This window comes from Crassostrea angulata, chromosome 2 (assembly GCF_025612915.1).
Source record: "Crassostrea angulata isolate pt1a10 chromosome 2, ASM2561291v2, whole genome shotgun sequence".
NCBI lineage: Eukaryota > Metazoa > Mollusca > Bivalvia > Ostreida > Ostreidae > Magallana > Magallana angulata.
Window position 1 is genome coordinate 70,020,672 of NC_069112.1, and position 21,762 is coordinate 70,042,433.

Below are 21,762 nucleotides of genomic sequence, written 5' to 3' on the forward strand. Positions count from 1 at the left end.
TTCTTTTCCAAATTCCAAAATAGAAATGACAACTTTCTTTATTGTTTAATCCATTGATTTTTTTCTGTGATATTATGTACGGAACATTTATTTACGCGAATGATTCTATAAAATTGATTTTATGGTTTCCAAATTTATTTTCCAAATTTATCAGAACAGGTTTTTCATTTTCCCCAATTTCGTCCGATATATTATTTTCGTTATGTGATGCAAGGCCGCCATACTTGTAAGAACTGTAGACTACGGCGTAGTGAAGTTTTGAACTGTTTGTTGAATAATAATAGATGTATCAGAGAATAATCACGGTAATTACCATTTGCATTGTTGTTATACACAGTAATAACTTTTTGCGTTTCCCCCCATAGTGTATTTTTGTCGTTTAAACAAGTTTCAATATGTAAACAAAATGAAGGGTATGGAACCTCGGTCAAGTCTAAATTTTCTACTCTAATATTTTCGTACATTGCTTGTTTATTGTATATTATCTCATCGGGTCAGGCATTATTATTATTATCATAATGGAAATTTCTGTCAGATTTATACGTGTACATCATAGTAAGTTTCGTAATTTTACCTTTTATTGTAGTCAATCTTTTCCTACATTTGATTAATAAAGAAACGGAAACGAATTGGCTGTTGAGATACAATATGAAGCAGTTCATAACATTACATCATTGACGTGAATACTTCCGACATGGCAGCCAAGGAGTTAGAAGAAAATGGCCAGAAGCCATTGGCAGATGCCACAGAACTTGATGTTGGAGAATCACGACCCTCAAGAAACAGAAAACTTACAGAACGTGGAAAGTCATATAAATTAGAACAATATTATAGCACGTTTAGAAAGTTGAAAACATTAGGTTCACAAATAAAGACCTTGATGTTCGAAAATAAAAGTGACACTGAAGATGTGAGAAAACAATACAGTGCATGGTTGAATACATATGAACGTTTCCTCAATTATTTTGATGAACTTGCAACGCAAATAGATGAAAGGGAAAAGAGTGAAATGTTTGCAGATCACTATGACTATGATATATTCCTGATTAACTTTAAGAAGGAAGTCGAAGATTACTTTTCTCGCATGGAAGAGACAAAGAGCAAGATCATTAAAGTTAAAAGTCATGCGACATCATTCACTTCTAATGCATCAAACATTTCTTCACAAAGAATTAAAGAAGAAACAAAGTTAGCAGAATTAGAAGCTCGTAAATCTGTCCTGAGGAGAAAAAAGCAACTCGAGATGGCTAAGCTGCAACTGAAACTAGATGAAGAGGAGCTGGATATCGACACAGGTATTGCAGTATCACACGCTAAAAGTGAAGTGCTACAAAAATATGAAAATATTCCTGAAGAACAGTCTTTAAATCGGTTTGATTTTATTGAGAATAAGGAAGATAGTGTTGGTTGTCCTAGACAATTAATTCCAAAACCTTCGCCACGAACGCCTAAGTTTCAACAAGAAATCGGGTCACAGATATCATGCTCTTTGGATCCAAATGCCAACGCCTTTGTTCCAAGATCCCACAGTACTGATAAGGAAACAAAGCAACAAGATGCGCTACAAGATGTTGTTAACTATTTGAGAAGACCCTTACCAGAAATAAAAAGGTTCGGCGGAGACCCACTGGAATATAGAAGATTTATTAGACAGTTCCATGCTAAAGTAGTTATAAACACTAAAGACGATGATGAACGAATGAACTATCTGGAACAAATGACACATGGGGAGGCAGGTCGCGTCGTATCCGGCTTCAGCCATATGGACGGCAAGAGGGCATACAAAGCAGCAATGAACCAACTTGAAGAAAGGTACGGCGACGATGAACTAATCGTCACAACCTTTATTAAGAAAGCTCTCGAATGGCCTCAAGTGAAAGACTCAAAGATGTTGGATGAGTTTTCCTTATTCTTGGTAGAATGTCAAAATGCTGCAGAGAGTATGGATAGCATCAAAGTTTTAGACTATCAGGAAAACATGAAAAGATTAATGTTGAAATTACCAATATACATGCATGACAGATGGAGAAGCGTCGTCTTGAAGAAAAGGGATGCAAAGAAAAGAGTGGCATTTTCAGACTTTGTGACTTTCATAAAAAATGAAGCTAAAAAATCCAACGATCCAACCTATGGAAACATATCAGTTAACGAATCTCGACAGAGCAATTATAAACCACAGAAGAAAGTTGTACTGTCAACAGACATTATAAATGACACATCTAAACCAACAGACTTAAACGTGAAATGTGTTTATTGCGAAAATTCTTCTCATCTACTCAGTGACTGCAAGAAATTCATAGGGATAAGTCTCCAGGAAAGATACAGCTTTATGAAGAGTAAAGGACTGTGTTATGGATGCTTGAAGAAAGGACACATGAGTATGAAGTGTAGAAACAGACTGAGGTGTTCATTATGCGGACGTTTTCACCCTACAATTCTTCATGATCCAACGAAATCCTCAGTAAACGCGTCAAATCACAAAAGCGAGGCTGGTGACTCTTCACTAGCAGTTCCGAAAATAAAGCCGTCTGCTGCTAATTGCTTTGCAGAGAATTCAAGTATTAGTGCTTGTTGTGATACTGGGGCCGGTGATCAAACATGTGCCATGGCTATAATCCCGGTAAGAATAAAATTGAAGGACAAAAGCCATAGTGTTGTAACATATGCATTTTTCGACTCGGGCAGTAGTGTCTCCTTTTGCACTGAAAACCTAATGCGGCAACTCGGAGCAAGTGGCAAGAGATGTAACATCACTTTGAACACAATGGGAGAAGCCTACCAACTGTCATCTCACTCAGTTAAGGGTCTGCAGATCAGCGACATGAGCATGACAGAATTCATTGATCTTCCTAAAGTCTACACTAAAGACAAGATGCCGGTCAACCATGACCATATCCCAACTAAGAAGGAAATATCAAGATGGCCCCATTTATCGCATGTTACACTTACAGATGTTGATGCTGAGATTGGCCTCCTCTTAGGTAGCAATGTTCCAGATGCTTTCGCTCCATATGATGTGGTAACTGGTCCTAGCGGTTCCCCTCACGCTACTAAGACGCGGTTAGGATGGATCGTATGGAACGTACTCAGGGATGGAGAAACTAGAACACGTGATGTGAACAGAGTGACAATTGAACAATATTGTGAATGTGACATGAAACTAGAAGAATTAGTTAAGGCATCAATAAACTCTGATTTTCCAGAACGTGCTATAGAAGACAAAAGAGAACATTCAGTGGAAGATAAGAAGTTTCTGAGTCAGGTAGAAGGATCTATCAGTCAAGAAAATAGTCATTATTCCATAGGACTACCATTCAGAGAGAATTCTGTGAATCTACCAAATAATATGATTCAAGGACAGCAACGACTTGAAAGTTTGAAGAAGAAGATGTTGAAAAATCCCCAATTTAGAAATGATTATATCAGCTTTATGAACAAACTGTTTGAAAAGGGTTTCGCAGAAGCAGTTCCTGAGATGCAGCTAAAGAGGGATGACGGGCGAGTATGGTATCTTCCTCATCACGGTGTATACCATGAAAAGAAGCCAGGAAAGATAAGAGTAGTTTTTGATTGTTCAGCAGTTTTTATGGGTGTGTCTCTAAATAGTCAATTACTACAAGGACCTGACCTAACCAATAGCCTCTTGGGTGTACTTTTGAGATTTCGACAGGAACGTATCGCAGTACAAGGTGACATAGAGGCCATGTTCCATCAAGTTATCGTACCAGAGAAGGATAGAGATTGCATGCGATTCCTTTGGTGGAAAGATGGAAATCTGGATGCTGAACCTAATCATTACAGAATGAAAGTGCACATTTTTGGGGCTACGTCTTCACCGGCATGCTGTAATTATGCATTGCAAAAGACCGTCAAAGAATATGGCGAAGAATATGATCAATGTGTACAAAATGTCATAATGAGAAACATGTATGTTGACGACTGCTTAGCATCGGTTGACACTGAAGAGGAAGTCATATCTCTTATTAAGGACTTGATAGACCTCTGTAAAAAGGGAGGATTTCGTTTAACAAAGTGGATTAGTAACTGTGCAGAGGTTTTAAAGTCAGTTCCAGAAGATGATAGAGCTGATGACATCAAGAAGTTGAGTCTAAATGGTGAAACATTGATAGAGCGTGCCCTGGGGGTGTATTGGTTTGTTGAGAGTGATTCCTTGGGATTTCAACTAGGAATAAAGGACCAACCAACGACAAGAAGAGGAATTCTATCTGTGACGAGTTCCATATACGATCCTCTCGGCATTGCATCACCATTTGTTATGACAGCTAAATCTTTGCTGCAACAGCTGTGTAGAAATGGCATAGGATGGGACGAGAAAATCGATGAAACTTTGTTGAGAAACTGGAACAGCTGGCTTACACAAGTAAAACAATTAGAAGATGTAAGGATTGAAAGATGTTACAAACCAAAGAATTTTGGACACTCGGCGTCGTACCAGTTACATTGTTTTGCAGATGCGAGTGAACTTGGTATGGGAGTTGTCATATATCTGCGAATTACTGATGAGAATAAGGTAGTACATTGTTCATTTGTGATGGGAAAATCAAGAGTCGCACCACTTAAGTCGATGACAATCCCTAGGATGGAGCTTGCAGCTGCTACTCTAGCTGTGAAGTTAAGCAAATTAGTTGATGACCAACTAGACTATCCTATAGAAAAGATACACTTCTGGACTGACAGTATGTCAGTGCTTCGTTATATAGCTAACACAAAGACTCGATTCCAAACCTTTGTTGCAAACAGGCTTGCCATCATTCATGCCGCTACAAACTTTGACCAATGGCATTATGTCAACACAAAAGAGAACCCAGCCGACTGTGCATCTAGAGGGGTTTCGTCAGTTGTTAAATTTATCGATAATCAGCGTTGGTTCCATGGACCCGAATTTCTCTGGAAACAAGAATCTACCTGGCCCGCGGAACATGAAATTGATACCACTCTGGCGACGAATGATGTGGAAGTGAAAAAATGTGCCAACACTGCTCTCATACAATCTCCAGTAGAAGGTGTTGAAAGAATTCTGGAACATTTTTCAGACTGGAAAAGAATGAAAGTTGCTGTTGGATGGTTCCTGACAGCCAAGGATAACCTGCGGAAAACAGTCATCCAGAAGAGAGAAAGACATGAGAAAATGATGAACTCTGGGATTCCTGAAGAAAAGATCAAGCAGAATGAAAACATGGGGAGTGAAGATAGATTAAAGAAGCCTAGATTAGTAAAGAACATTCCATACCTCAATGCTGACATCCTTGATAGAGCAGAAAGAGAACTTATTGCATATGAGCAGAGACGATATTACGCTAACGAATTGAAAGATCTTGTAGCCAAACACGGACATGTCAAAAGGTCTTCGCAGCTTTCCAGATTAGATCCGTTTCTACATGAAGGAGTCTTAAAGGTTGGAGGAAGACTAGAAAAGCTAAACGTACCTTTTACCGCAAAGCATCAAATGATTGTCCCAAAAAATTCCAGACTGGCAAAGTTGATTGTATTAGATGCCCACAGATTTACAGGACATCTGGGCAAGAATTCCACTTTAGCTGTGATTCGAGAGAAGTTTTGGATTCCTGGTGTTTCTTCTCTATTGAAATCGCTTATCTCAAAATGTGTTTTATGCAGAAGATACCAGTCTCCTCCAATGCAGCAGAAGGTGGCTAATTTACCCGCTGAAAGGCTTAAAACAGATGATCCGCCTTTTACTTATGTAGGCATGGACTACTTTGGACCATTTGAGTTGAAGAGAGGAAGGAGTATGGTAAAACGCTATGGTGTGATATTCACTTGTCTTAACACCCGAGCAATTCATCTTGAAGTTTCATTCTCCTTGGATACAGATTCATGTATTGATGCTATTCGCCGATTCATTGCACGGAGAGGAAAACCAAAATTTATCAGGTCGGACAATGGTACAAACCTTGTGGGTGCTGAGAAAGAACTAAAAGAAGCTCTCAAAACATGGAACATAAACCAGATTCATTCTCACTTACTGCAGTCAGGGATAGATTGGACATTCAATCCACCATCAGCGTCACATTTTGGAGGTGTCTGGGAGCGGCTCATCAGATCTGTTAGAAAGGTGCTATTTTCTGTTCTACATGAACAAACTATCCATCTCGACGATGAAGGACTCGCAACGTTGTTCTGTGAAGTTGAAGCTATTCTCAATGGAAGACCTTTGACGCCTACATCAGATAATCCAAGTGATCTGAGTGTTCTAACACCAAACCATTTGCTACTTCTCAAATCCGGAGAAACATTACCACCTGGAACTTTTTCACAAAGAGACAACTATGTACGCCGTAGATGGCGACAGATCCAGTACCTTGCAGACATTTTTTGGCGCAGATGGATTAAGGAGTACCTACCTCTCCTTCAGAGTAGACAGACGTGGCTGAAGCAAGGTCGCAATGCTAAAGAAGGTGACTTGGTTCTCATTGTCGAAAATGGACCGAGGAATCATTGGAATCTTGGTCGAGTTCTGGAGGTTCAGAAGGATGTACATGGTATCGTGCGTGTTGTCAAAGTGAAAACTGTGTCCAGTATTCTTACGCGCCCAATAGCCAAAGTTTGTCTCGTGTTGGAGTCAGATGAGAAAGACTAAGTTGTTTTGTATGCAAAATTGTAAAATATGCTCTAGGTAGGACCATATTTTAGGGGCCGGTATATAAAATTGATTTTATGGTTTCCAAATTTATTTTCCAAATTTATCAGAACAGGTTTTTCATTTTCCCCAATTTCGTCCGATATATTATTTTCGTTATGTGATGCAAGGCCGCCATACTTGTAAGAACTGTAGACTACGGCGTAGTGAAGTTTTGAACTGTTTGTTGAATAATAATAGATGTATCAGAGAATAATCACGTTAATTACCATTTGCATTGTTGTTATACACAGTAATAACTTTTTGCGTTTCCCCCCATAGTGTATTTTTGTCGTTTAAACAAGTTTCAATATGTAAACAAAATGAAGGGTATGGAACCTCGGTCAAGTCTAAATTTTCTACTCTAATATTTTCGTACATTGCTTGTTTATTGTATATTATCTCATCGGGTCAGGCATTATTATTATTATCATAATGGAAATTTCTGTCAGATTTATACGTGTACATCATAGTAAGTTTCGTAATTTTACCTTTTATTGTAGTCAATCTTTTCCTACATTTGATTAATAAAGAAACGGAAACGAATTGGCTGTTGAGATACAATATGAAGCAGTTCATAACATTACAGATTCGACAGAAAAAAAAAATTAATCGGTTGTTTTATAGCATTTTTCTAACTTATGTGACTAATTTCATTTTACATTACTTTCAAAATTATCAATGTAAATAATTACAGGTTTATTTACAGTTAGTATTTTTACATCGTATTCTTTGAAACCAATAAAAATATTAATGTGAGAAGAAAAAACAAATCCCGCCGAATACTGAAAAACCGATTTCAGTTTGTAATCATACGGATTTAATTTTTGGTATTGAATATTGTGTTACGGTAACTTTTTTCTCTCTGAATATTTTTATTATTTACGGCACTAATAAGAATCATGGATAATTTTTTTGAGGAATAAATATATTTATAGAAGTAATATTTTAGGCTAATTCTGTGAATAAATAATTTTTTGCTTTAAATATAAGTACTAAATTAATTTATTTAATCAATTCAATACTTATGTACATATATGTTTCTAATATCAATATTTCTATTATTTCGTGTTTTCTTAAAATTAATTCTTACTAACAGAGTCAGGGTAAAAATCCGAGAGGACCCGAATCGATCAGGATAAAAGCGTGTCCAAAGCGTGTGAAAAGCGAGCAAATCGTTTCGTGCGAGAATCGTTTCGTGTAAACCGTTCAGCGTTTCGTGTAAATCGTTTAGCGTTTCGGGCAAAGCGTGCAGCGTTTCGTGTAAACCGTTCAGCGTTTCGTGTGAACCGTTTAGCGAGCGTGTAGCGAGCGTGCAGCGAGCGTGTGGTGTAGTAGTACGTTTCAGGGTCTGTAATAGAAGAAATACATGTAATATAGAAATGTATAAATTCAATGTGTGGATTAAAAAAGGGATTGGGTTTTGGTAAGAACCCCCTTCCTGATTTTCAGTTATTAAATTTATGTAATACACTTATCAAAAAGAAGCTAATTAACTTGTAACTACACGGCAGATTTCCATACCTTGCATTTTGAAATCAGTGGCACCATTGCTTATCCCATTGACTGGTATTTAATTTGCTGTGATACTGCTGTCCTTCCACAAATTCATTTAAAAATTAAATTTGTTGTTATGACTTATTAGTGATAAATCACGTGACCCGTACAGTTTATCCGTTTAGTTGACATAACTCAGCGCAGCTGTACATAGCCGTGGGTCATTTGCAAAAAGAAAAAAAGTACAATAAAAATGAAACTTGATTACGTAATTGATTAAGCCTATTTCGGACTAGGCCGGATATCAAAGACTGATAAGTAAACTATTTACACACAATACAATGGATGGTCCATTAAGTGGACATGCTAGGGATTACTCAATTTACACCTTCTTACATTTTGTAAAAAAAAAACTATTTACCAAATAAACAACACAATGTCCAGAGGAATTGCTGTCATGTGTTTGAACATTTGACATTTGAATGAATAAAAATTACGTAATCAAGTTTCATTTTTATTGTACTTTTTTTCTTTTTCTAATAGGTTTTTTCTTAAAATGGTAAATTTTCACACTTTTGATATTTCCGATCATCTAATACTGAATTTTGATTGGTCAATGACCTGCAATCCAAGCGCGTGGGGACGTCGCTGGAAATTTGGCCTAACTCGGTCACTTCCATGCCACGCTCCATTCAATAAACTTTTATTCATATTTTATTATCATTTTTCTTATTTGGATTGCAGGTATGTTGCTCTCTATTTTATTTTCTATTGTTTCAAAGTTCATAAAAGTTTGATTTTAAGAAATTAATAATTTGCTTAAACGTTTATTTTCTAATTTTGGTATTTAAATAAGTTATGATTTTAAAGGAATAAGTTTCTAAATTTGAGCTTTGTCGTTTATGAAATAATTCATTATTAACCTATCGGCTAGGAGACAGAATAATTGCTTTTTCATCCGTCTAAGTTTTGCCGTTAACACATGTATTTTTTTAGTAAATAGTTTTATTTTTGATAGTCGTAGAATAGACAAGTAAATGAAATACTTTTGTTTGTTGCATTGATGCGTGGTAAATTAGAATTTGAATTTAGCGCCATTTCTAAGTTAAAGAGACTCTTTAGTAAAAGGAGGTAATTTAAAGTTAGTTCGGGAAACAAAATACGGGAATCATGTTTAGATCAAATTGTAAGTTCTCCGTAAATATTGACAGTTAAATTAGATAAAATTATAAAATAAAGGCTTTCAAATTATTCATCGTTTAAGATCTTTGTAATCGCTTTTGGTTCTAATTCACATACGCGTTGTCAAGTTTTAGTTCGAATTTCCTCGACGTTAAGTCTTTGTTTATATTCTTTATATTGTTTACATTGGATTTTATTATTTTTCATATTGTTAATTAATAATACAGAGGTTATATTTTTATTACATCTTGTTTATACCTCTGTTACGGTCACCAGAGTTTTAAAATATTATACGTAAATGAGCTTAAACTTTTGTAACTGGTGACTGTTGTTTATAGCACTTCCATGCGACGCTCCATTCAATAAACTTGTATTCATATTTTATCATCATTTTTCTTATTTGGATTGCAGATTGCAGCCACGACAGATTGTGTTCAACATATAACAACGTCAGTAGAGCTGACACCAATAAGAAATTACATCAGCGAGTTAAATTTAGTTCATCACAGCAAGCGAGTGTTCAAATTAAAGTTAAATTTCCCCAAATTTATAGTGAATTCATATCACGTTATTAAGGACAAAAAGCAAGACGTGACACTGCTTCCATGCAACTGAGGATGTCCAGCTCACTCTCCTTAACATAATTATACTTAATTAAAATTTTATGTGCATTGTCAATCATTCAGCAAATTATTCTGATCACGTTTTGTCCAGTGGTACATGTAACATGTACAGTAAAATCTGTTCATAATGAACTCTCAGTTATAAGAATTATCATTATTGCCTGTTATTGGTCTTTAAAGTAACCGTTGATGCCCAGTCAAAGAATCTTAACAATACAAGTTATGACAGCTTGGAATCGTATTTTATTCTGTTCTAGGCAGAAGTTTACAATATCAGGAAACGATGCTTTTGTGAACACCATTACAGTATTTATTATGGTAATAAATTCAGAATGATGCTAATTTCAAATAAAAACACGATACAAAAAAGTGATAACTTTGCACTAACGAATGCCTGAAAATAAATATACTCAAAACCATGTGCACTCGGACTGGACTCGGTCCTTAAAAAAGCTAGCACACCATTCACAAAGCTTAAAGCTTTAGTTTTTAAACAGAACCGTGGAAAACTTGAAACGTACTGTTTTAAAAAGCATACTGATTCGATCTGTGAAACTAGTGTAGTAGCATGTTGTAGTGTTCTGTACACACATACCTTAAAGCTCTACTGAAGTCATTTAAACGACAGGCCACTGTCAGCCATATTAGTTTCTATAGCCCTAATATCTGGCAACCACGTACTACCCAGGTGAATGGTCACGCACGAATGATTTTGTTGAGATTGTCAACGTGTTCGAGTTGCATCGGCCAAAACAAAAGGCGTACTTAAGAAAATAATTTCCGGCGTATGAAAAATACGACAAAACGCAAAGGTTTCGGAAATGCCCCGAGTTCAGAAATAAAATAAAATACATGTACTTTACTACTCATTCTTGACGTTGAAGAACTGCTGGCAACACACGGGCTCCTAGCGCATGGGAAGGAAAATTTCTACTTCGAATACCAATATCGGTTCTTTGTTTCAAAAGTTCAGGAAATAATTTGTTTAAAGCGTATCGGCCTACACTGAACATGTACCTTTACATGCATTAAATTGAAAAATAAAATAACGACAACATGACATTGTAAAAGTGTTAGAGAAATTCAACACGAACCGAGTAAAACCACGCGTTTACCTCCAGCATGGACTGTTCACGATATGCTTTGCTCATGCACAGAGCGGTGTCTGAAAATTAAAGTACATGTTAAACGTGTAAACACAAGGGAGAAATTATTAGTTATTGCTTCAAGAATGCGAACGCTTACTAGGATAGACACAATTGGAAACAAGTTTTATAGAAACAAAAATATTGCTTTGGATGGCATTTGAGACTCTATTTTGTATTGTAGCAGTGCCTTAAATATGGATTTTGACAGAGATGGTGACGATAATGTTATATAAAAGTATGTTAAAGTTTTCTACCCTTCATACTCATAAATAATTCACATGTTGATGTACATGTATCATGCATTTCTTAATGACACTCTCTCTCTCATGACAACTGTGAAATAATTATACACTCTGCAGTGATAGCTTACCCTTATATTATATTATATATATATATATATATATATATATATATATATATATATATATATATATATATATATGTCTTGTGAAATATATAATGTATATGCATTGTTTTAAAAAATCGACAGTGATAAAGACCAGGAGGAGATGAACATATTGTCTGATAGAAGATTTTTGTTGGGGAGAGGGAACTATTGAACCTATTGAAAAGGAGCACCTGTACAGAGTGTGGTGATCCTATCATTCTATCCTCCATTGTTGAGGCAGAGTAAGTTATCATGAAATAAATAAATGACCACTACCTACTTTTTTAGCACAAATATATGTCAATTAAATCATACTGTATAATGTAAATTTAAAAAAATTAGTTTTGAAAATGTACTATTAAAAATTTATTAATTCGTGGAGGATGTTAATTTAGAGGTACCCATGAACTCCACAAATATTGAGCCACCACGAAATCTAATGATTCCACAGTAGACATTTGTGATACTGAAGCTCTGTATAACAGAAAAATATACATAATGTTGTCATTGCTTAGTACTCAATTGATAATTGTTGTAATGTTATATTTGAATAATTTCACATTTACAAATAATTATTATTAAAACAGAATGGTCATGTTGGAAAGTGGACCATTCTATGGAGGCAGGAGTGCTGTTGCAATCTTGCTGCAACTAATGGTACTTTTGTCAGGAGCATCATGGGATCAGTTCAATATGGGTGCAAAATTTATTAATCTTGCAATTGGATCAGCAAGACAATTCTATAGAATGCATCTTCAGTACAGAGTATGTAGCAAGTATTGATTTCTTTTTTATCATTTGTAGGTTTAAATATAAATTGCAGATTCATACTTGCTAGTACATGTATTATTTTATAATTTATCCTTTTTTCATTTCCGTCTAACATACTATTGCATGTACCATGATTTAATTTGTCACAATGAATGTATCAACAAGTATGCTAACAATCTTTTCAACAAGGTTGCAGTACAGAAAGTGTTCACTAAACACATGGAAGATATTGGTGACAAACTGAAAGAGATACCCCTGAGCCTGGCTGTGGATGTAAGATATGATACTTTATTGCTTCCATATGTATTACGTTATTGCGAATATTTTACTGAATACATTGCCAGGCAGTCATTTAGATTGACTGTACTGCAAATGTTGCCTTGTTTAATTTACTGAAAACAATTTCTGAAAAAAAAAATTGTAAAAATATTTAAGGGTTTTGTACCAACAAGTATACATCTGTCTTTATGGATGTAAATTCAAAGCACATCATACATTTGGAAATTGGAGATTATCGGGAGGTTGGACGACACAGTCCTAAAATGGAGAGGCTCCTGATTGAGAGAGGTCTCAACTACATTCTAAATGTATCACCGTATGTAGTGTGGGAAATAATTTCTGATGCTAGCAGAAATATAATTTCCATGATGCGTAAGTAAATATCCATGTATTTACATAATGTAAGAAATAATATAGTGTGTAATTAATTCACCATTACATATCTACTTTTTAAAAGGGAAATTTTGAAAATAAAAGTTTTCATGTGTATTACAGGCACTGACCCATTCAAACATCTGCACCACAGTTTAGACATCTGGCATAAAGCAAAGAAACTGGCCTTTCTGCTTGGAGAGATAGCCAAAAAGGATTCGACCTTTAACATGTATTAACCATTTTTGGTACTGCTGCAGTGCTTTCAAAGGGAATGTAGAAAAATTATTGAAAAAGTGGTTAGGCATTCTCCATCATGTCACCAACCAACACATTTGGCCCGGGGGAAGGTAATGTTGAAAATCTAATTTGAATCAAATTGTGTATGATTCACTAAGATAATATCGTAATAGATTACATTTCTATGATTGCAGATGTCATCATACTGAAAATAACTTGGAGTCCTTATCTTCAAATAGAAAATGGCTTCATAGAAATTCTTCTGCGTTTCAAGAACTAAGGTAGGTATGGTAGAATGTACATTCTTTCATATTTATAACTGTACTTATGAATAAGCAGTAATTGTAACCACATACATATATTTTTATAGGAAAGCAATTTCCAATAGGGATTGGTGTGGAAGTATGGCATTCTACCTCAACTGCCGTCAAACGTGGGCAATTGAAAACTTCTTTAGCCATACCCTTTTACACTATGTACCAAAAAGAGTGTCCTATAGCTATGATTCCTACACCATAAGAAATATGCTAGCTGTAGTGGACCATAATAACCATCTTCATAGGCTAACACAGTTCACAGAGAGTGGTTTGCCATATGTTTATTCCCACTTTTCACAGAAATCAAAGCAGTGGATTGCATATGAAAAGAAGTCAATCGAAGAATACTTCTTCATTCAAGGTAACAAAAGATACATGCTCTGGGGATTTTTTATTCTTCCTTATTCTCCTGATTATATGAACTACTAGTAACTGTAGTATTATTGATATCTGATGGGCACTTATTTTGGCATAAAAGAAAAAAATATTATTTATTTTCAGGACTCATTATAACCTGCATGAAAGAGATATATTGGAGATCTTGTGCAGGTTATACAAGGACCAAGCACTCAAAAGATCTTGACAACATATCTGCCAATTTATCTGGATCATCAAATCCTGGGGCTCGGGTTTTACTTGCAGAAATGAAAAGCAGAAAAAAAAAGAATTCAGTTTTTCAAATTATAAATTTATTCAGAGTCTAAATTTGCGATGTGGTAGCCCCTACATTGTCCATTTACTTGTGGAAATCTCCTCCTGGTGGCCACACACACACACGAGAAGGCACTGGCACTCTCCTTCCTGCTCCCAGAGTACTGTGTTGCCAAAGCACAAAATTCCTGTACGCTTGGTTCCGGAAGGTAGATGGAGTGAATGAAGTTTCAAGGTTGGTACGATAACTCCAGTTCAGAATGTTGCGCAGTACAGTAAAGACAGTCAATAAAAATATGGGCAAATTTTTGTGATGAAAACACGTATACTTTAGTTAAACTGGCATGTCCTTTTTAAAGTCAATAACAGTCACTCAAATGCAATATATTTCTAAAATATATATATATCAGTACAATATTTTATGTTCATAGTGGTCACGTGATATGGCAGTCGCATGGTACAAGCAGATGTATTTGTGGTTTTGAGGTCATTTAAAAAATTCAATATTGCAAGGGCATAATCATGTCAAAATTCACAACTGAATTATGAAATAACTTGATGTTATATCGTAGATTTTGAAAAACGGTGGGAACTTTTTAAGATAAAAATATTTGTTAGTAGAAACCGTAATTTATAATGCATATGTTGAATAATTTTGAAGGTCACAGGGTTAATTTCATTTAAAAATAATTAATTTGTAAGATTTTACAAGGATCGTAGAAGTTTTTAAGTTACATAGCATATTTCAAATTCACATGTAAAAGTTTGTCGGGATCAGGTAAGTGTATGCCCTTGCAATTAAGTGATTTATTTAGGTACTCAGATTTTAGATATACGATATTTTATACAAAACCGAGGTGGCTTCTTTATACGATGCATACTTTTAACAAAATGAAAATAAGACTATATAGGTAGCATTCTACTAATAATAATTTTAAACAAAATATTCATTTATTCTTTTCCGTTAATGTATGACATTTGTTTTTCTTCGCTATAAAACTGCACGATAGCCTTCAATGATTTAACTTAATGCGTCATTTTGAAGCATATGACGTCATATTTTGTAGTACAGCGAGAATGACATCTCGCTTATTTTTCAGTGTGTACGATATAACGGACATCAAAATTGTAAGTAATAGCATTTGTTGTTTTTAATTAAAAAAATTGTATAAGTTAATTTTACTAATAAATAGATTTATAAGTACTTTCGATGTTTGTAATATACTGTGATGTCATAATGCACATTTCCCGTACTTTTTGTCTGAACGAAGTTTATTGACAGCCTTAACTGTGCTGCGTGGCAATCTCCAAGACATCATGCCTCAACACAGATTTCTGAATTCTTGTTTTGAGGTTATGCATGGAGATTGGCAACCGCATAGGTTCATGCGAGGATCATCAAATGCTTGACATCTCCCACATAAACACCATGCTATTTCTGGGGTTACTGTCCTGCCTTGAACCTTCTATGAAACTTTTCATCAAGTCAGGTTCAGCTTCAATTACCCTAATTAAAACTTGATGCAGCGTCTGCTAATTCATTTCTGAAATAGTTTCCTAAAGGAAAATAAATATCATTTTGTAAACCAAACAACTTGAAGTATATTTGAAGTATGTCATTTGATAGAAAAAAGTTATAACTGAAATGCAAATTGTAGTCATTGAACAGAAATATACAGTTTCAGAAGGCAAGTTAATTTGTATATTGCCGTACAATTATAAGAGACTATGATAACTTCATAAATACTTACTCGCAATGTTGACACTGTTTCAATGTCCTGTCTATTTTCAGGACTTGCCGCAGCCTCCAAGACTTGATTTCGGCTTGGAATAATTCCTGTACTTGAGTTGCGGATGCTCTGTGCGGCATAAGGGTGATAGGGAGCAGGCTACAATCAAAAACAATTATTATAACATCTACAAAATATATCCCTTCTGATTTAGGAGGACCTCATGTGGTAGAAGGGTGAACATCGAAACAGATGGCCAACACTCCTAGGAGAACAATTCATCTTACTTTCTGATTGGTGGATGTTGTCTTGAACTGGTAACATGGGTTCAGACAATTTGTGCAGCCTCTCCTCTTGCATATGCAACTTTTGCACTTCCCCCTGTTTTCACATGGACAACAATGCTGAATAAAGATGTTAAAAATCACTCATTAAAACATATAACATACATGTAGTTTACATGTATGATGTATGAATTGTTTAAAAGGTTCATGTTTTTTATAATATATTTTTAGGTATAATATTATAATGTATCAACGGAATAAAGTTTCAATATGTAAAAGTTTTAAGGGTGCCCATGTCTGTAATACTAGTAATTGTAGCTTTCTAATTTTGTATGGTACAGATAAGAGAGAAAATTCATGCCTTTTTTTTACATCTATCTTTTTTTATGAAGTTTGCTTACTGCTTGTATGTAGAAAATGAGAAACTTGAAAACTTGGGTATTCTAAACATCAGTCTAATTTTTATGAAGCTTGTTTATGTGTTTTGTATGCAGCTGATGTTTATTCAAATTTCATGATTATGATGTACTTCGGATAATAATTCCTGTTGTGTCATGATTGAAAACTGATAAAAATGATATTATTTTATAAAAATGATATTATATTTTACCATATTATTTTTATTGAATAAAGGCATTTTATTGCATATTTAGTTCCTGTTGAAGATAAAAGAAGGTATCGATAACAGCAAGATAGTTTTCATATGCAAGTTTACATGTGTATATGGCAGAAAAAAATTATACATGCCATAATTTGCTTCTGTTGTGATGATGCATAAAAAGAATAATATTTAGCAGGTTTATTCTAACAGAAATGATCAGACTTGTTTTTTTATTATCACAAAATCATATATATAGCTCTCGTACATATGATGAAGAAAAATGACCTAGGATTATTTATTTATGATACAAAAGTAACCCCCCCCCCCCCCCCCCCCGCATCCTTTCCTAAAATAAAAGGACTTAGTGTAAAATCTAATCTTTTTGTTATAATAAAAACATAAAATCCACATAAATTTGCAATTCAAAACGATTATATTTAATTTATTTCCTATCAAATATATGTTGCATCATAGTAAAAAATTGTTTCTTTTTTTTTTTTACGAATAATTGCTTTTCCCCGATCAATCCTCCCAAACGCTGGTCAGAAACAAGCATTTCATTCACACAGATCATGAGTGCGTGCATGACAGATATGAAAAGTGAAAAAAAAAACATTTGAAGTGAGCACATTTGCGTGTTTGTGTTCTTTATTGCTTGTGTGTAACGTGCATATTTATGCAAGACTCTTACATTGGATGCCATGACTTGTTGCAATCTTCTCAAATTCTTCTTTGCAATGCGACCGCGGTCTCTAGGCCTATGCAAGTATAAGGCCTTATATGGTTAGCAGTTTACAATCAAACACCAACTAATATGGCGTCTATCGATAAAATATGGCGGATGTTTGTTTACGTTCGTTGCTATTTTATGATGTCAGCAGAGCTTTAAGTATATATGTATAATACAGTATACATAAACAAAGATAAAAATATGACAACCATACATTTATTTTTTTGTCAGGGATGCTGACTTCTTCAAATTAAGCATAGGTATCTAACATTATATCCCTTTGTCTTGATAAAAATATATATACCCTTTACCCAATAATACAGTATAAAGGTTATATTTTCAATTATTAGAAAATACAACGCCATGTGCTTGTCGAATAGAGCTCTGATGAATTGCCTTAAAAGTGACAATACATTTGTTAGATATATTTATCAGAGATTATGACAAGTTGAAACTTAAAATTATGTCACATGAGGGAATAAAAACCATGTCATCTATGTCAAAAAGTATTCTAGCCCTACTCGCCTGTTCCATTACGAGGCAAACGCTCATTTTCTTAGATTTATTTACCTAGTATAGTAATAATAAATGGATATCATATTTTCAGTCTCAAAATTAAATGATTAATTGAACCCATCAACCTGAAAGAAATTAGCCCGTCCTCATATGTATTGGACAGTATGAACATTTTAAAACTAAAACTTTCAAAAATGTGCATGATTGTACATTTAAACTGTGTAGAGTAGGTTCCAGTTCAGATCAAAACTCTGAGGTTGGGGTCAATTCTCAACAGGATCAATTTTCAACTTGTCGATGTCTTCAGAGTTTAGAAAAATCTTTTTCATACCGTTGAAAAATGACCCCGGGTATAAATTTCACGACGTTGGTCTCAATTTTCAATGTTGAAAAATGACCCCCGGGTCAATTTTCAACCTGGGTCAATATTCTTCATTACACCACCATGCTTCCCGCTATGCATACTTACATGTATTATAAGCAAATATTTTTTTCCAATTATTCAAATCTTAACAGTGATAAGTAGATGTAAACTTGTCGTCATTCCGTTTAATCTTCATAAAAACGTTTGCACCCGCAGAGAGCGTCGCTAACTTCGATCGACATCGATCTCAGCAAGTGGGCAGACATGGTTAACGGTTAAAGGACTGAACTCATGATTGAGATATATTAAAACTGAATTTATAAATCGGTAATAAATGCATAAATAGAGGGATGATTACTACTTGTTTTAATATAATGTGCCTTCTTCGACACCCCAGCCATTATCGAATGCTGGGGATATTCCAAGATCTAAAAAAAAGCTCAACGTTCCCTCGATGGAGTTAGCTTGGTTGTGCTAGGATTGAACTGTTTTTTGCAGTACAAATATTGAAAACTGAAGCAAATGTACTTAAATTAAAAAAAATACAGTTAAACCTGATTGCAAGTCATACACGGAAGCGATGTCACATAACATTTATATAAAGACATCTTAAAGTAAGCCTCTGAAAATGACTGAGTAATTAATTCAATTAAATTTGGTGTCAAAACAAGTTTGCTGTAATTGCATAGTTCTGTTTGTTTCTCCCCCCCCCCCCCCGTAGAAAAGTTTTTATATGTATAAAGGGAAAGAAATAAAAGAGAAGGCGTTAGAACTGCTTCGTGAATCTATATTTCTTATGAAAGCTTGTGAAGGTCAGCCTATTTAAATAAGTTGATTTTAAAAAAAAGAAATGAAAAAATGTTATTAGTTTTGCTAGAAAAAACCTAGAAAAATATGAATAAAAAATATACATGAATAATTTCAAATAAAATGAAATAATACTTGTTGATGTATATTTCACGACAATGCATTAATTATAGTACATAACATACAGTACATTTCATCATATGGTTATATTATTTTTACGCGCAGTGATTTTGCGCTGGCTGTGGCGCTGTTACGTCGCACCGCGCACAAACGCTGCCATCGCCCCGCCCCCCCCCCCCCCCCACCTTTGCATTAAAAATTTTCTGGGAAAAACATTGAAAAGAAGTATAGAGAACTCTAAAGTCATGACATTTCCGTGCTTGTTCACAGTGCTTAGGACTACGAGGTATACTGATATTTGAGAGCACGTTGTTTTTTAGTGTTCGTGTGTCTTATATCGTTAAATATATTTTCTGTTATTGAACTTCAGTCGTTGGATAAAAGAAAAAAGCAAATCGAGTTTGATTCTGACATCATCATAATTACTTCATGCAATCCATGATGCTCCTTAATGCAATGGTGGTTTCAAACAATTGATAAAAGAGGCGTCTAGATTTCAATCCTGTCTGTTTCGGTCACTAAGGTTCGACCAATCAATAAATGGATGGACGAGCAGGCTATTGTGGAGAAACGGGTCATAGATCAGAGCGGGCGGTCCGTAAGTACAAGCGATCTTGTCTAGAAGTATCTGAAAATGGGAGTAAAATTTTGGATCCTCCTGCACCGAAAGTATTGGCAACGGAAACCGTAGCCCTCTGTGGAGAAAATACGCACGTCCAAGAAACTGCGTGTGCCTCTAATCTGTCTGAAACAAAATTAGAATCCATCGAAAAAACTGAGAAAAGGGTCATGACACTCTTGACCAACCGTGGTTTCAAATTTGAAAACTGTAAGATTTCATTTAATTTTTAAATCGAAGTCATGCATGATTTGTGTGATAATTTATGAAAATTGAACATTAAAGTCATTTTGGTTTCTGAACATGCATAAATGTGTATGATATTTTGCTTTCTATTTGTTTAAATAAATTTGTAGTTCGTTTCGGGGGGGGGGGGGGGGGGGTTGGAATGTGCGTTAACAAGTTATTGCAATGGAAGTTCACGCACACTTAAGCTCCACCCACTTTCATTTTAACTGGATTTATCAAGATCAGAGCGGGCGGTCCGTAAGTACAAGCGATCTTGTCTAGAAGTATCTGAAAATGGGAGTAAAATTTTGGATCCTCCTGCACCGAAAGTATTGGCAACGGAAACCGTAGCCCTCTGTGGAGAAAATACGCACGTCCAAGAAACTGCGTGTGCCTCTAATCTGTCTGAAACAAAATTAGAATCCATCGAAAAAACTGAGAAAAGGGTCATGACACTCTTGACCAACCGTGGTTTCAAATTTGAAAACTGTAAGATTTCATTTAATTTTTAAATCGAAGTCATGCATGATATGTATGATCATTTATGAAAATTGAACATTAAAGTCATTTTGGTTTCTGAACATGCATAAATGTGTATGATATTTTGCTTTCTATTTGTTTAAATAAATTTGTAGTTCGTTTCGGGGGGGGGGGGGGGGGGTTGGAATGTGCGTTAACAAGTTATTGCAATGGAAGTTCACGCACACTTAAGCTCCACCCACTTTCATTTTAACTGGATTTATCAAGTTCACAACTTCAAAGAGAAAATGCCCGCATCCGTGATACGATATGTGTGTACATTATTTTCGGTCCATAATTTTGTATCCCTTCAGCAAAGTAACAAGTTATTATTAAAAATAATACTTTAGATAACTGATTTAGTAGTTAAAATATATAAAATGATTAAGTGCATGTTAAACGAAGTAAACAAAGATAAAAAAAAGTTTTTAACACGATTCATTAGAATCGAACACACTTTATTATACTTTTGATCGATGAACTACTCTGAACCCCAACATAATGGAATTACATGCTTGAATCCGTTTAAATAACAAACTATCTAACAAAAGCGATAATTGTAAGAAAAAAGGTGTGGGTTTTTTTCAAAATGGTTTAAGTGATTTGATACCTTGGCTTGTTGGCCCATGTCATTTAATTATGGAAGGTCTTCCCATGAGATTTGATGTTATCAAAGTCAAACCTTTTTCTAATCATAGAACTGTTTGTGATTTAATACGCATTTTTGCAGTACTGGGACTATAATGCCGCTGAAAAAAACATACGATAGTTACCTTATTGTCTTACTCTATGATGATATATCTGCAACAACCTGCAATAGGAAAGTGTTGCAAAAGTAAAAACGTCTGTGGTATTTGAAAGTAGGAATTTGTATTACTTTCGAGTATAATTGACTCCCATTTTGTGTTAGGAGTTCATCGAAAGTGATTGTAAAATTAACATATATGCCTACGACAGTTTCATACTCTACAAATTTCTAAAGCCTACAGGTTAAATTTATTTTAAGTCTGACATGTAAAATTAAGAAGAAAAGTCATCGTTCAAAATTAATTTTATAATATTTACTTAAAATATTTGATGGTGCAGCGTTACAAATATGCATTTTATTTTATATAATA

The 21,762-nt window shown here is 34.8% G+C and overlaps 1 protein-coding gene and 2 pseudogenes across 1 annotated transcript; 2 read left to right on the top strand and 1 right to left on the bottom strand.

Moving 5' to 3' along the window:
- The first annotated feature begins 694 nt into the window (after positions 1-694).
- On the top strand, positions 695-6,619 carry LOC128174797 (uncharacterized). The gene has a single exon (XM_052840251.1). The coding sequence runs from the start codon at positions 695-697 to the stop codon at positions 6,617-6,619; it is 5,925 nt and encodes a 1,974-aa protein (XP_052696211.1).
- A 5,499-nt stretch (positions 6,620-12,118) lies between these two features.
- Positions 12,119-14,131, top strand: LOC128171112 (uncharacterized; annotated as a pseudogene).
- Positions 14,132-14,164: 33 nt separating this feature from the next.
- LOC128171119 (P2X purinoceptor 7-like) lies at positions 14,165-15,668 on the bottom strand (annotated as a pseudogene).
- Between the last annotated feature and the right edge of the window lie 6,094 nt (positions 15,669-21,762).